The 13349-nt window shown below is 45.2% G+C and overlaps 2 protein-coding genes across 5 annotated transcripts in view; one reads left to right on the top strand and one right to left on the bottom strand.

Moving 5' to 3' along the window:
• Window positions 1-667: 667 nt before the first annotated feature.
• hm13 (histocompatibility (minor) 13) lies at window positions 668-10448 on the top strand. Of its 3 annotated transcripts, XM_072449457.1 has the most exons (12): window positions 669-946; window positions 1638-1673; window positions 2682-2780; window positions 3205-3287; window positions 3461-3549; window positions 3672-3757; window positions 4983-5108; window positions 5285-5342; window positions 6171-6291; window positions 7720-7822; window positions 8373-8458; window positions 9673-10448. In XM_072449457.1, the coding sequence occupies exons 1-12, from the start codon at window positions 731-733 to the stop codon at window positions 9740-9742; spliced, it is 1173 nt and encodes a 390-aa protein (XP_072305558.1). In that variant the 5' UTR covers window positions 669-730; the 3' UTR covers window positions 9743-10448. The 3 variants fall into 3 exon arrangements, with proteins under 3 accessions (XP_072305559.1, XP_072305560.1, XP_072305558.1); XM_072449458.1 differs by lacking the exon at window positions 1638-1673 and having other exon boundaries at window positions 668-946; XM_072449459.1 differs by lacking the exons at window positions 1638-1673; window positions 9673-10448 and adding an exon at window positions 8916-9072 and having other exon boundaries at window positions 668-946.
• A 662-nt stretch (window positions 10449-11110) lies between these two features.
• LOC140363116 (PHD finger protein 20-like) overlaps window positions 11111-13349 on the bottom strand; it is a 7951-nt gene continuing 5712 nt past the window's right edge. For both annotated transcript variants that reach the window (XM_072449455.1, XM_072449456.1), the window contains exons 12-16: window positions 13342-13349; window positions 12185-12486; window positions 11748-11871; window positions 11499-11658; window positions 11111-11248 (exon numbers count right to left, since the gene is read on the bottom strand). The exon at window positions 13342-13349 is cut by the window's right edge and continues 135 nt beyond it. In XM_072449455.1, coding sequence (XP_072305556.1) covers window positions 11121-11248; window positions 11499-11658; window positions 11748-11871; window positions 12185-12486; window positions 13342-13349 — 722 coding nt within the window. In that variant the 3' untranslated portion in view covers window positions 11111-11120. The remainder of the gene's footprint in view (window positions 11249-11498; window positions 11659-11747; window positions 11872-12184; window positions 12487-13341) is intronic.

The raw sequence follows: 13349 nt of genomic DNA, 5'->3' as shown, positions 1-13349 counted from the left end.
AGTCAAAGCCAGTAAAGTCATCAACGAAAATAATCTCGTAATTTAATAAGAATAAAGTCATACATTTATGAGAATAAAGTCGTAGTTTAGGGGCCATTCAAAGTGACGTGAGCAGTTCACTTTCAGCACCACGGTCAGGACCATGGGTCAGGACCATGGGCCATGGGTCAGGACGCAAAAGAACGGGCTTTGATGAGTTGACGGCTTAGAACTCATGGATGTATTGCTTAGAACTACATAAAAGCCTGCTGAGTTCAGTTTCCTGGGTCTCGTATATAGTCAAACGCCCCCTTGTGGTCGCACGACATAGTCCTGTCTCTGCCACAGAGCGGCGCTGTGCTTGGTAAAGAACCCTAAAGAACACACGAGTAACTCGTTCTGCAAAGATATGTTTAGGTACAAAATGCCTCACTCTTAGCTAGGCAGAAGCACCAAAGTATGTCCTTATTCGCTTAAAATCGTAGATCCATGCTCAAAACAGGCTAAAGAAAAACTCTGATTTCATTGACTAGCTAAATATCTGTTTCTGGTTTAGAACAAGCAGTAGATCTCCAATGACAGAAACTCTTTCTGTGGTCCAGTTTGTTACCTGCTCAACCTCTACTCCCAGTGAGACCTCGCGCTCGCACAGCAGACGCATCTCTGCGCCGTAAGGAAACGTGGCTTTACGGCGCCGTGCACGCGGAGTGCGCGTTCACAGCATTCTTCAGCGGATGAATGAAGCGGAAACATGTCTGCGGCAGAACCTGTACCTGAGTCCGTCCCGGAGTCTCTCCCCGAGGCCCTGAACGCCAGTGTCGTTAATGGCAGTGAGGCGCTCAACGCCACAGTCCGCTTCACGGCCACACCGGAGGGCACGGCGCTGGCCTACGGCAGCCTGCTGTTCATGGCCCTGATGCCCATCTTCTTCGGCGCCCTGCGCTCCGTGCGCTGCTCCAAGTCCAAGGTAAGATTCAGAGCGGCTCCTCAGCTACGGCAGCTGCGGCCCAAAGAGCGGCTCTGTGTCTGTGTCCCGCCGCTCCGAGCCTCACGGCTGTAAACAAACACCAGGCCTGTCCGTGAGCGCGGGCACCGCTGGCGACACGGACCGTGTGTGTTTACGTTGTCCCAGCGGCTTTTAACGGCTCATAAACCAACTGCGGAGACGAGGGGCTTTTGTGCCGTCGATCTCAGCGGAGCCTTTTCATTTTTATGAATCGTCAACGCGTCAGCTCAGTCCAGTCAGCTGTCTGAGACCACCGGGACCTCACCGGGACCTCACCGGGACCTCACCGGGACCTCACCGGGACCTGCTGTGAGATACGTGAAAAGTAAACTGGGGCTCCTGGGGTCAGAGCGGTGAAATGTGACAGGCCAGCATCCGGAAACAAAAGCAGTGCCACCTGTGGCACGAGTTTTCGGGGTGTTTTTCAGAGTACGCGATGTTCCAAATGAACACATGTAGTTTATGTTCACCCGCCGCCGTCTGAGCGCTTCTTGCGGCTCGGGTCCTTCATAAAAACGGCCTCATTGACCCCACACACCGGCTGTAAGTCCCGTCTTCCGTCCACAAAGGGGACAGTTGACGCCATCTTTCCTGACCTGCTGTCCTTGTGTCTCTCTGTCCTCTGTGCTCCTGTATGTTTGTGCTACTGTAGTGGTGTGGTGAGGAGGAGGAGGACCAAGGCTCCAGAGTGAGTACAGAGATGTGCAGAGTGTCCCCTGTAGAGTCACTGTTTTAGTGCAGCATGTTCTCACTCTAACTTTAAGAATGGAAAGATGGAGATTAAAGTCTTCCACTAATTATGTTCCTCCTGACTGACTCCAAGACCCAGCTAACTTCCATTGATTTTATGATTTAACATGTTGTCTTGAACTGTTAATGGCTATGCTAACTGAATATATACATATATATTTTCATCACTGTGAAACCCACGGATACACAAGGTTGGACCAGGCTGTGTCCAGTTCTTTAGCATTGAACACGGGTCAAGATACACATGTGTCCAGAGTCACGACATGTGTACAACACGCATGACAGAGTTATTGTTTGATATGGGATTTCTTGTTGGTGTGTGCCAGTAGCCGGTGCATGAAATTATCATCTTGTACCAGGTTCAAACTAAAATCTTAAGTTCCTTTTTGAAGAATGACCACCGGCCACATGAGTGTTTAGAGTAAGAGCTTAAAGAAAAAACGTATATGGAAGATTTTTATTTAAAAATGTATAAACGAGTCCCTAGAAACAGGGTAAATATATACAAATCATATATTCTTTTCAATAATAACTATGACGCTGATTTATTCTTAATTGCAAAAACTGTGGACATGATTGACAAATTGTTGTTATTATTTGGTCCAAGCAGAAAGCGCCTCACACGAGTCTCATTTGTGTTGCCAGTTTTAAAGCTGAAATCCAGTGGGTTTAAACCTCTGCGTCCTCTCTCCGATATGATTGGTCACTACCTAAAACCCAGCTCCTGCACCAATCATGAGTCAGTACCGTAAAGCGAGAAGGACAACAACACAACGTATATGAATCCTCAATCTGCAGGTTAAGGCTTTAGTCGTGCAGGCTACATACGGTTTTGGTCTGTGATAGCGGGCAACTGTACAGGGGAGAGAGGTTTTTTTTTAGTTTTTAAAATGGGGTTTACTTTGACAAAATTGAGGGGACATGTCGTTTTTTTCTCTTTTGACAGAGTGGAGGGGAAATGCCAGAGACCATCACGAGCCGAGACGCGGCACGCTTCCCCATCATCGCCAGCTGCACCCTCTTTGGACTCTATCTGTTCTTTAAGGTACTACTAGTACTCGACATGGTACCAGTACTACACGCAGCTAGGGGTACTCGTACATACGGTGTGCTCCAGAGAACAGCTGCTGTGGTCACAAATGTTCACAGGGTCAGGAACATCGGAGCATGTCTGGGATCATTTCCGACGGGGTTTTATGAGCATTTAAGACGATCTATAACACTGTATAGTCTAGAGTCTGTTTTTATATGAAAAACTGCTAGAAATCACACAATAAACCGTATTAAATTTGAGTGAAACATATTTTTTCCCCTTGTTGATATTGTTGAGACCCCTTGCCAACCAACAAGAAAAGCTAATTATAGTATGATGTGATGATAAAAAAGGGAACAATTAAGGGCTGCATGGTATATCTGCTGTATTTCCTTAGAGTACTGCAGTGATTTAATGGTTTCTTTTCCATTTTCAGTTGTTTTCTCAGGAGTACATCAACATGCTCCTGTCTCTGTACTTCTTCGTCCTGGGAATCCTCGCTCTGTCCCACACCGTGAGGTCAGTACGTAACTTCAATGACTAATTACTCATATCGTCTCTCCGTCTGATCAAAGTGGGCAATGTTGAAGCGATGCAGGATTACTGACTCCACCATAGGACTACTAAAGCATTATTATAGTTGTCTTTTCTGTGCGATGCTATTCTCATGATGGTTTTCTCCTCGTTTTCAGTCCATTGATCGCTTCGGTTTTTCCCGCTTCGATACCGAACAAACCGTACCAGCTTCTGTTCACTCAAGGCACGGAAGAGAACAAAGAAGGTGAGTACTGCGGCCGTACGTGGTTATTCAGTCCGTTTTATGTGTTTGTTAAATGTACTTTCATATAAACTAACCTCATCCGTGAAGAAGTTTAATAACAGAATGTCGTGTTCCTGTTGCAGAGATCCTGAACTATGAGTTTGACACAAAGAGTTTGGTGTGTCTGGTGCTCAGTTCTGTGGTCGGGGTGTGGTACTTGCTCAAGAAGGTACTTTACTTTAAGTTTGTAAACAGAAACATTATAAAATAAGAATGGAGGCAAACGTGAAGTGGAATGTAATACAATTTTTCAATGGGATTAACCTCAGAACGTCACAAAATCTGAAAAATCTGTGTTTTTGGCCAATGAAAACCACTTTAATACATTTACTATTATGTTCTACATGATTTGTTTATTTAAAGGCGGTATGGATGATTTTTCGGCGATTTGAGAACGCAGGAGGAAGTGCGCATGCGCACTCCCCCGTGCGGACCGATACAACACACACGTGCGTTTGATTATTAGCGCAACAGATCGCATCGTATCGCTCGTCTCCCGTAGATTTCTGTCCACTTCTGCGTCAGCTCGAACTGTCTTTCTCCGTCTTCATTTTGGCCCGTACACTGAGGGAACTATATTATGATAGATCCATGCGCTTAGGCACGCAGAAACGTGGGGACGAGCCTGACGCGGCTGCAGGTGAGCGATAGGTGCGTTTTATGATTGATACGTGGCAGGACAAATGATTTATCCACGCCACGAGGAAATATGATAAAAATTTGCTGAAAAAAATCGTCCATACCACCTTTTAATAGGAGATTCTGGTAGACATTTAGCATTTGTTATGAAGGCAAAGTCCATGTTTTACTGGACAAATACGTAGACATTTTGACCCAGCAAGTTTAATTTTACCTACTACAAACTAACTTGCATTTCTACCATGGAAATTCAAAATTGTTGCATATTTTGTGTTATGAAGACACAAAGGACACATATTATGCAAATGTTTGAGCTTTTTCCCTCATCAAAAACATGGCTGGAGTTGCATTTAGAGTCATTGACACTAGTTTGATGAATCCTGTTATGAAAATACTCTCCCTCCGAGCCTCAAAAATACTCCCTTTCCCTGATGTGTGATGTCATAGTCTACCTGTGACATAGCTCTGAAATCTTCTGGGCTGATTTTAAATTCATAATCCATCTGAGCATTTCTGCGTTCAAGCTGGCACTTGTCTCTTTCCTGTGTAACTCCCTTGAGCCAATAACGGCACACATATTGCATAATATGTGTCTGTTAACTGACCACAGATCTAAAGTGTAAACATTTAAAGTGTGTTACGGTCCACTTCATTTTGCCTCCAGCCGCCTCCAACTTGCTGACATAGGGTTTTTAAGCGTCTGTTTGTTTTGAACCTACCTGTCCTGGGGTTGCTCTTATCTTGTGTTGTCGCAGCACTGGATAGCCAATAACCTTTTTGGTTTGGCATTTGCGCTGAACGGAGTGGAGCTGCTGCACCTCAACAACGTCAGTACCGGCTGCATCCTGCTGGGGGGGCTCTTCGTCTACGACGTCTTCTGGGTCAGTGTTCTTTTGCAGGAAAAAAGTGACACACGCACATCTAATATAATTTATGCCAAAATTCTAATATTTGCCCTCCTGTGATTTTCCTTTTTATTTGAATTATGATTCATTTGAACCTGTAATCTTTGTTTCTGGATCTGGACTTTGGACTCAACTCTGGACTTGTTTTTCAGGTGTTTGGGACGAATGTGATGGTGACTGTGGCCAAGTCATTTGAGGCTCCAATCAAATGTGAGTGTCTTTTTGAATCAAATGCTTTTACTTGAACCTAAACATGCAAACATGAGAATATGTGTGTGATGAAGACGTCATGCTATGGAAGTTCTGTGTCGCGAGAAATGTCACAATTTAAAGGCATAATGGACAATTTTTTGGCCCAAAATCTGAGTCCAAATTCCTCGTGGCTTGGACTGCCGATTAGTCCTGCCACGTATCGATCATAAAACTCACCTACCGCTCACCTGCAGCCACGTGCGGCTCGTCCCCATGAGAGCAGCACGTTTCCACATGTCTAAGCTCATAGATCTATCATAATATAGTTCCCTCAGTGTACGGGACAAAATTAGGACGGAGAAAGACTGTTCGAGCTGACTCAGAAGAGACGGAAATCTACGGGAGACGAGAGATGCGATGTGATCCGTCGTGCTAATAAACAAACGCACGTGTGTGTTGTATCAGTCCGCACGGGAGAGTGCGCATGCGCACTTCCGCCAGAGTTCTCAAATCGCCGAAAAATCGTCCATAACGCTTTTAATGATGATTCGCGATTATTGCTGACATGACCAAATAACTGTGAAATCTTTATTTTCTTTCATTCACATTTACTAATAAGAAAGAGGGCGGGTCCAGTAACGGCAAGGAAATACTAGTTTAAAAGCTTGTCGTCTTGCTCACATTTTGTTGTTTACCAGGTTAATTTATACTATATTTTTGTAATAAAAATGGGAAAATTGCAATCTCCTTTCTGAAAATATGAAGGATTCTAAACCTTAATAGTCTTAGTATTGTGAGTGCCACATAGTCCTGGATAAACATGTATTCTGTTTGTTTGCATTTTAGTGGTGTTCCCTCAGGACCTGCTGGAGAAGGGACTCGGAGCCAGTAACTTTGCCATGTTGGGTTTGGGCGACATTGTGATTCCAGGAATTTTCATCGCACTGTTGCTGCGCTTTGACGTCAGGTAATAACCTCCAATTATGATGGTTGTGACCTCCTCCGCTCCTCGGACGGTAGTGACCTCCTCCGCTCCTCGGACGGTAGTGACCTCCACTCCTCGGACGGTAGTGACCTCCACTCCTCGGACGGTAGTGATCTCCTCCGCTCCTCGGATGGTAGTGACCTCCACTCCTCGGATGGTAGTGACCTCCGCTCCTCGGACGGTAGTGACCTCCTCCGCTCCTTGGACAGTAGTGACCTCCTCCGCTCCTTGGACGGTAGTGACCTCCTCCGTTCCTCGTGCGGTAGTGACCTCTGTTCCTCGTACGGTAGTGACCTCCTCTCCTCGTACGGTAGTGACCTCCTCCGGTAGTGACCTCCTCCGCTCCTCGGACGGTAGTGACCTCCTCTGCTCGGATGGTAGTGACCTCCTCTGCTCGGATGGTAGTGACCTCCGCTCCTCGTACGGTAGTGACCTCCTCCGCTCCTCGGACAGTAGACGTTAGTGACCTCCTCCGCTCCTCGAATGGTAGTGACCTCTGCTCCCCGGACGGTAGTGACCTCCTCCGCTCCTCGTACGGTAGTGACCTCCTCCGCTCCTCGTACGGTAGTGACCTCCTCTGCTCCTCGGACGGTAGTGACCTCCTCCGTTCCTCGTATGGTAGTGACCTCCTCCATTCCTCGTACGGTAGTGACCTCTCCTCCTCCGGTAGTGACCTCCTCCGCTCCTCGGACGGTAGTGACCTCCTCCGCTCCTCGGACGGTAGTGACCTCCACTCCTCGGACGGTAGTGACCTCCTCCGCTCGGACGGTAGTGACCTCCTCCGCTCCTCGTACGGTAGTGACCTCCTCCGCTCCTCGGACGGTAGTGACCTCCTCCGCTCCTCGGACGGTAGTGACCTCCTCCGCTCCTCGGACGGTAGTGACCTCCTCCGTTCCTCGTACGATAGTGACCTCCTTCGCTCCTTGGACGGTAGTGACCTCCTCCGTTACTCGTACGGTAGTGACCTCCTCCGTTACTCGTACGGTAGTGACCTCCTCCGTTACTCGTACGGTAGTGACCTCCTCCGCTCCTTGGACGGTAGTGACCTCCTCCGCTCCTCGGACGGTAGTGACCTCCTCCGTTCCTCGTACGGTAGTGACCTCCTCCGCTCCTCGGACGGTAGTGACCTCCTCCGTTACTCGTACGGTAGTGACCTCCTCCGCTCCTCGGACGGTAGTGACCTCCTCCGTTCCTCGTACGGTAGTGACCTCCTCCGCTCCTCGGACGGTAGTGACCTCCTCCGTTCCTCGTACGGTAGTGACCTCCTCCGCTCCTCGGACGGTAGTGACCTCCTCCGCTCCTCGGACGGTAGTGACCTCCTCCGATAGTGACCTCCTCCGCTCCTCGGACGGTAGTGACCTCCTCCGCTCCTCGGACATGAACGTTGACGTAGTTTTTGTTTGTGTCCAGTCTGAAGAAGAACACTCGGACGTACTTCTACACCAGTTTTGTGGCGTACATCTTTGGTCTGGTTCTGACCATCTTCATCATGCACACCTTCAAACATGCTCAGGTGGGTTCTGTGTCAGTCACAGTCAGTGTTACCATGGTGACACAATTCACACTAAACCAACCTTGTTAGATCGTCTGGAAAATTACAAAATAGATTTAAACAACACAATCAATACGAGCGTTCATTGTCCTGAAAACAAACTCAAAAAATAATTAGCTTATTGTAGTTTCAGCTAAATTATTTGTTTTATTGTCAGATTGTGTTAAAACAAAGCTCAGATTAAAGTCTAACATGACATACAGAGCTTCAGGCCCAGCGGTTACACCAAAACCTGAGCTGATTTGAGAGACACTGCGATAAAAGTGGCAAAGTAACAGATGGAAGAAGCTCAGACTCAAGCTGCGGATCATTTTCACCTGCAGTAAATTCGAAAAAAGGCTCACAAATGTATGAAAACTGTGTCTGTAGGCAGCCTCCAGTGTCTTGAATGTAAGATCTAGAATGCGGTTCAGGGAATGTGAGCGTGATGTACTTACTCCACGCCTAAAACCATGGCAACCGCATGTTTAAACCGCTCTGACCCGCTTCGTGTGGTTGGTCTCTATTGCAGCCCGCGCTCCTGTATCTGGTCCCAGCTTGTGTGGGGTTCCCGGTGGTGGTGGCTCTGCTCAAAGGAGAACTCCCAGAAATGTTCAGGTGAGTCCTCAGCAGCCGCGTTCAACCCGTTTTATCGTCAGGAGTTTACAACTGACCGCAAAATGTAACGGTCACTCTGAAAACGCACAACGCAGTCATTATTTTCAGAGCGTAGAATGTGCCAAAATCTCCCTCTCAGTCGTCATTGTTGTATTTAGTTTTCTAGTGACAAAGCTCCTTAATTCATTTATTTCTCAGTCCTTTTTCAGAAGTTCAGATGTCAAAAATCAATTGTCTAATCCTATATATTTAATTTATTTATCTTGACAATGGAAAAATCTCATTCGCGACATGACGTCTTTTTATAAGCTGACATGACGTCCCCTTATCGCCTCACCAGTATTTTCCTTCTTCTCTTTCTTGTGTCCTCTCCTTCCTCTTTCATTTGTCATTTCCTTCCTCCTTCTCCTCGTGTCCTTTCTTCACATCCTTCCCCTCCTTCCTTGTGCCCCTCCAGTTTTGAGTCCTCTGTCGAGTTCCTTCCCTCGTCTCCTCGCCTCAGTTCTTTTCCTTCCGTCAGTGGCTCTCCTTCGAGTCTCGTTAGTTCAATGGAAGTGTATCAGCGCCGTAGAGCCAGTCCTAACCCCGTGGCTCTCTAGACCGGACCAAAACCAGACGCAGGCCAAGTCACTGCTGTATGTATCCGAGCCACTCGATAGAAAATATATAATTTATTTAAATTTAAGATAAGATTAGATTTGTCTCGTTGTGTATTACGGACAGAAACGTACAACGAAGCACTGACACAACTCTTTGTCTTATTTGATCCTTATAAGTGGCAATAGCGCTGTAATAATACAATTCAAAAACCTGATCGTACACAACTTTACAGTAAAAGGAAGTAGTTTTTGGCTTGTTTGAGCAGTGATGGTTTACTGCAGTCCAGATATTCAACACACTCAATGTAACTGCTATGTCCATATGTAATAAATAATAACCCCATATCACATTGTCATTAGAAGTGTGTTATTCAAAAGCAGATAAACTCTCCCGTCATGTTTACCCATCTCATTCAGGAAGAACTTTATCGACTATTCGTTCTCTCCCTCTTTTCTGCTTTCCTTTGTCTTTTGATTCTGCTTAACCCTCGTCGTCGCTCCATTCTTCAAAGCTCATCGTCCGCCGCAGACCCCCTCAAACTGTGTATAAATATATGTTGTATAAGTACATCGTTTGCAGACTCGTAACACTTCTTCGTTTGTGTCCTTGAAAAGATACGAGGAAGAGGTGCCCGAGGAGGCCGGGACGGACGCAGAGACTGAGACCGAGAAAAAGGACCAATAGCTTCTCTCCTTTTTTTTTTTTTTATGTATTTCTTACTCATGCAATGTTTTGCCACAACATTTCACTGAAGCCCCGCCCTCTTCCTGTCGTTTGATATGGGAACGGGGCCTATGTGCCTAAAACAGGGAGGCGATACCCGGCCCAGAAGGCTTTGTCGGCTTCAGCTTTGCTTCATGGACGTGTTACAGGATCTGGACTACAAACTTAGAACTACAGAAATTGCTTTTGTTTTATTTCATCCAATGATTTATTTATTTGCGTTGGAGACCGATGCTCATTGTAGTTGAGAAGGTTCAAAAATATTTTCTATATTCTAAGCGAGTGGGCCAGTTTCTCGAGTGTCCCAGAGAGGATGGATATAGTTTGAATGTTTACTTTATTTTAGGTCTAAATCTAGTTTTAATCAGACGAGTCAGTTTGTGCCATAATAGTGGGGGGGACATCATTTAGAGAAATAAGTTGAAATTGACACAGTGAGGGGGGTTTCTGTGATGTCTTGAATCCAAACCCCACATGTGTTTGGATTCAAGGAGGAAACTGAAGTGTTGCAAAAACCAAAACTGTAAAAATAAACGGTATATTAAAAAACTTTTCCAGATATTTTCAGCCTGAACTTCTCTAAAACTCATTTTTGTTGCAGCTGAAAAAGGGAAACTGCTCCGTGTTTAATGTAAAACGTTCATAATAAAAATGTGAATGATCTTGACTCATACTTGTGATACTTGGTGCCTACTCTGTACTGTATTAAAAGTACTATTACAACTAAATGTATTACTTGTAATAAAGGCATAAGTATTTTGAGAAAAAAATCATCTGAAACCTGTTTAGGTGTTCATTCAGCGCTGGATGAAAATGGATCAGGTCAAACAGCTTTATTCAGTCTTACTCATTTACAATTAGTAAACAACTTGTTTTTTTTTTTTTACACACTATACATGTTTATAGATAACCTGTTGTGCATGTTGATTTGTTACATTGTGTTTGTGAACTGTCCCATGAAATATACAGAACATTAATGTGCAATATTGTTGCCTGTGGTGAAAATGCACTCATGTATGTACAAACATGAACATGTTTCATTTTTACCTATTGTTTTAAACCAGAAAGGATACACAATTTGTTTAACTGTGCAATTGTGTAACTAACGGAAACTAGTTCAGAACAAGACTAAATTCCTAACCCAGTGCTCCACATTCAGAATTTTAAGACCTTTCATAATAAAACTATATTTATAAAACTTGTTTTTCTTTTTAAATAAAAAGCTAAGCCAAAAGTGTTTAAACTAAACATAAAAATGGTATTACATTTTTAAAAACTAAACTATTCTTTATAAAACGCAGATGGTCCTGGTTGTCTCTCCACACTGCCCTGTGATTGGTCAGGAGCACACAGACAGCTGCCGCATGGTGCTCAGGTCCCACAGAAGTCGCCTGATTCGCTGTTTCAGCTCTGGGAGGCGGGACAAAGGGTCAGCTGACTCCAGCTCATCCATCCAGGACTCCAAGCCTGAGACACACCACAGTCAAATTAGTCTCAATAGTTTGTGCATATTTACACTATGAAGTGTTCATATCAAGTAAAAGTTCCAAAATAACAATAAATGAAATATGCATAATCCTTTGCCCAAAGGCATTTTCCACAGCACAAATGGGTCCTGTCATTATTGCACCTGTGTATTCAGAGCGGCCTCTTGGATGAGGGATGAAATGTCTAAAGCAGTTATTATTTAATAAAACATGTAAAAACAGTTGCTAACCGTCCAGCTCGGTCTCCATCCGCTCCAGGCGGTGGCAGATTTCCTGTTGCAGACTCTCAATGTGGTCCAAAAGGTTGAGCTCTGGAATCCTGCAGGTCTCTGAAGATCGGGGCGCTCTGTGGTCCTGGTCTGGTTCTGCTTTGAATTCCTCTGGACATTCCTTAAACACATCCGTTATAATAAGCATTGAGAGAATAGAGCATTGAGTGAATAGAGCAGGCGAGTTCACCAAAACAAATATGTTTGTACCTGAGTTAGGACAGGTTTCTGATAGCAGTGCTCACTGCTCACGTAGCAGACAACTTTGGGCTCATCCCCTTCCTCACGTCTCCATGGCAACCTCCAGAATCTTAGTTCTGCCTCTGACCCAGACCTGAGCAGAACCAGAGCCATATTTGGGTTTGACATTAGACACAGTTAACAATATACAAGTTAAAGTATTTATCTTCAACATTTAAGCTCCATCCCATCTTGGACTAGCACTAACCTAGCTCTGCCAGATTATATATGCTATATTATATATCTATCAGTCTGAATAGAGCTCTACACAATATTAATCTGGACAGGCTCTCGGCGAAAGCAGTCCGAAAAAAGCGTAACATCATTTCAAATGTATTTCCCCCAATTCATCTTGAGACCCCTACATTTGGGAGCACTGACCTAGAGTGCATATGTAAAGTACTCACTGCAGGAGGCGGAGCTTGAGCCCAATGGCCGCAGTTACCATGGCGATAGTACGACTGTGTGCCAACAGACGGCGCGTGTGTGCAATCTGTGCCGAGTTCTGCACCGAGAAGTTTTCCTCTACACACGACAACCCAAACATGTGACCAGACGTCAGCCAATCAGAGCTTGGCTTCTTCCTGTCCCTCAATGTGACAGGGATCAGTTCTGAACCCCGGCAAGTGAAGCAGGTGTAGTTCTGAGGAAGGTGATGCTCCAGGAGGCCCAGGCAGGTCCCGTGCTGCCAACACCGGCACTGCAAGCACTGCACATGAATCAGTTAGGAAGGAACAGTTAAAAAATATAATATTATAAACAAGACTGTAATTCAGGGCAGTAAATGATGTCCAGTCAAGTCCAGTGCAGATTTATGAGGCAGAAGTGTTTATTTGGACACTTAGTACGTCAAGTCAAGAGGAGCATTCCATTGGCTCAAAAATACCCATGAACGACTCAGGGCTGCAGAGGTTTGGACTTATGTCAGACATTTTTCAGCATTTCAACAGAAAGTAACCTAAATCCCCATAGATTTGATCAGATGGGTCTAATTAATGGCCCACACTTTGAGAAGCTATGGTTTAAAAAAATGTTTGGTAAAGTTTAGTTGCTCAGTAGTTAACGAGGAGGCTACTATGCTTTCGGGCCAGGTTTGGGTCCAAGGTGGTTATGGTTATGTTCCTCAGCCACTACAAACGCCCTCTGTGGCAGCTGCCCCAGTGCGCCAGTGTTCTTCTTGCACAAATACAAATAGTGGTCAAATACACAACGTGAGGATGAAGGTGCTGAAGGAAAATATGTGGGTGATGCATGGATTGTAATAAAAAGAAGAGCAGAGGAGAAGATGAGAGAGAGGCGGTCATGGTACTGGATACAACTGCAGGTAGAACACACTAAAGCATGTGAACACATGAAGCCCAATCAGACGCTTATTCTGCAGCTGCTGTAAGGAAATGTAATCTGATCCAGTCAGACTTTGTGTTAAAACGCCCTTGAGGCCAAGACAAGACCCAGTAAAATTGCGCTCAAGTTGAAGGCAAGAGCTTATGAAACGGTCTCAAGACCAAGGCCAGTCTGGAGTATATAATACAGTATCAGTACTTTCAGAGGTCAAAGGTCTCACCTGGATCA

The sequence above is a fragment of the Eucyclogobius newberryi genome, unplaced genomic scaffold (genome assembly GCF_026437365.1).
Source record: "Eucyclogobius newberryi isolate DKJ021-1_F unplaced genomic scaffold, fEucNew1.0.hap1 SCAF_17, whole genome shotgun sequence".
Taxonomy (NCBI): Eukaryota; Metazoa; Chordata; class Actinopteri; order Gobiiformes; family Gobiidae; genus Eucyclogobius; species Eucyclogobius newberryi.
The sequence above is the reverse complement of the archived record's forward strand: the minus strand, read 5'-3'. Positions and strand labels throughout refer to the sequence as shown.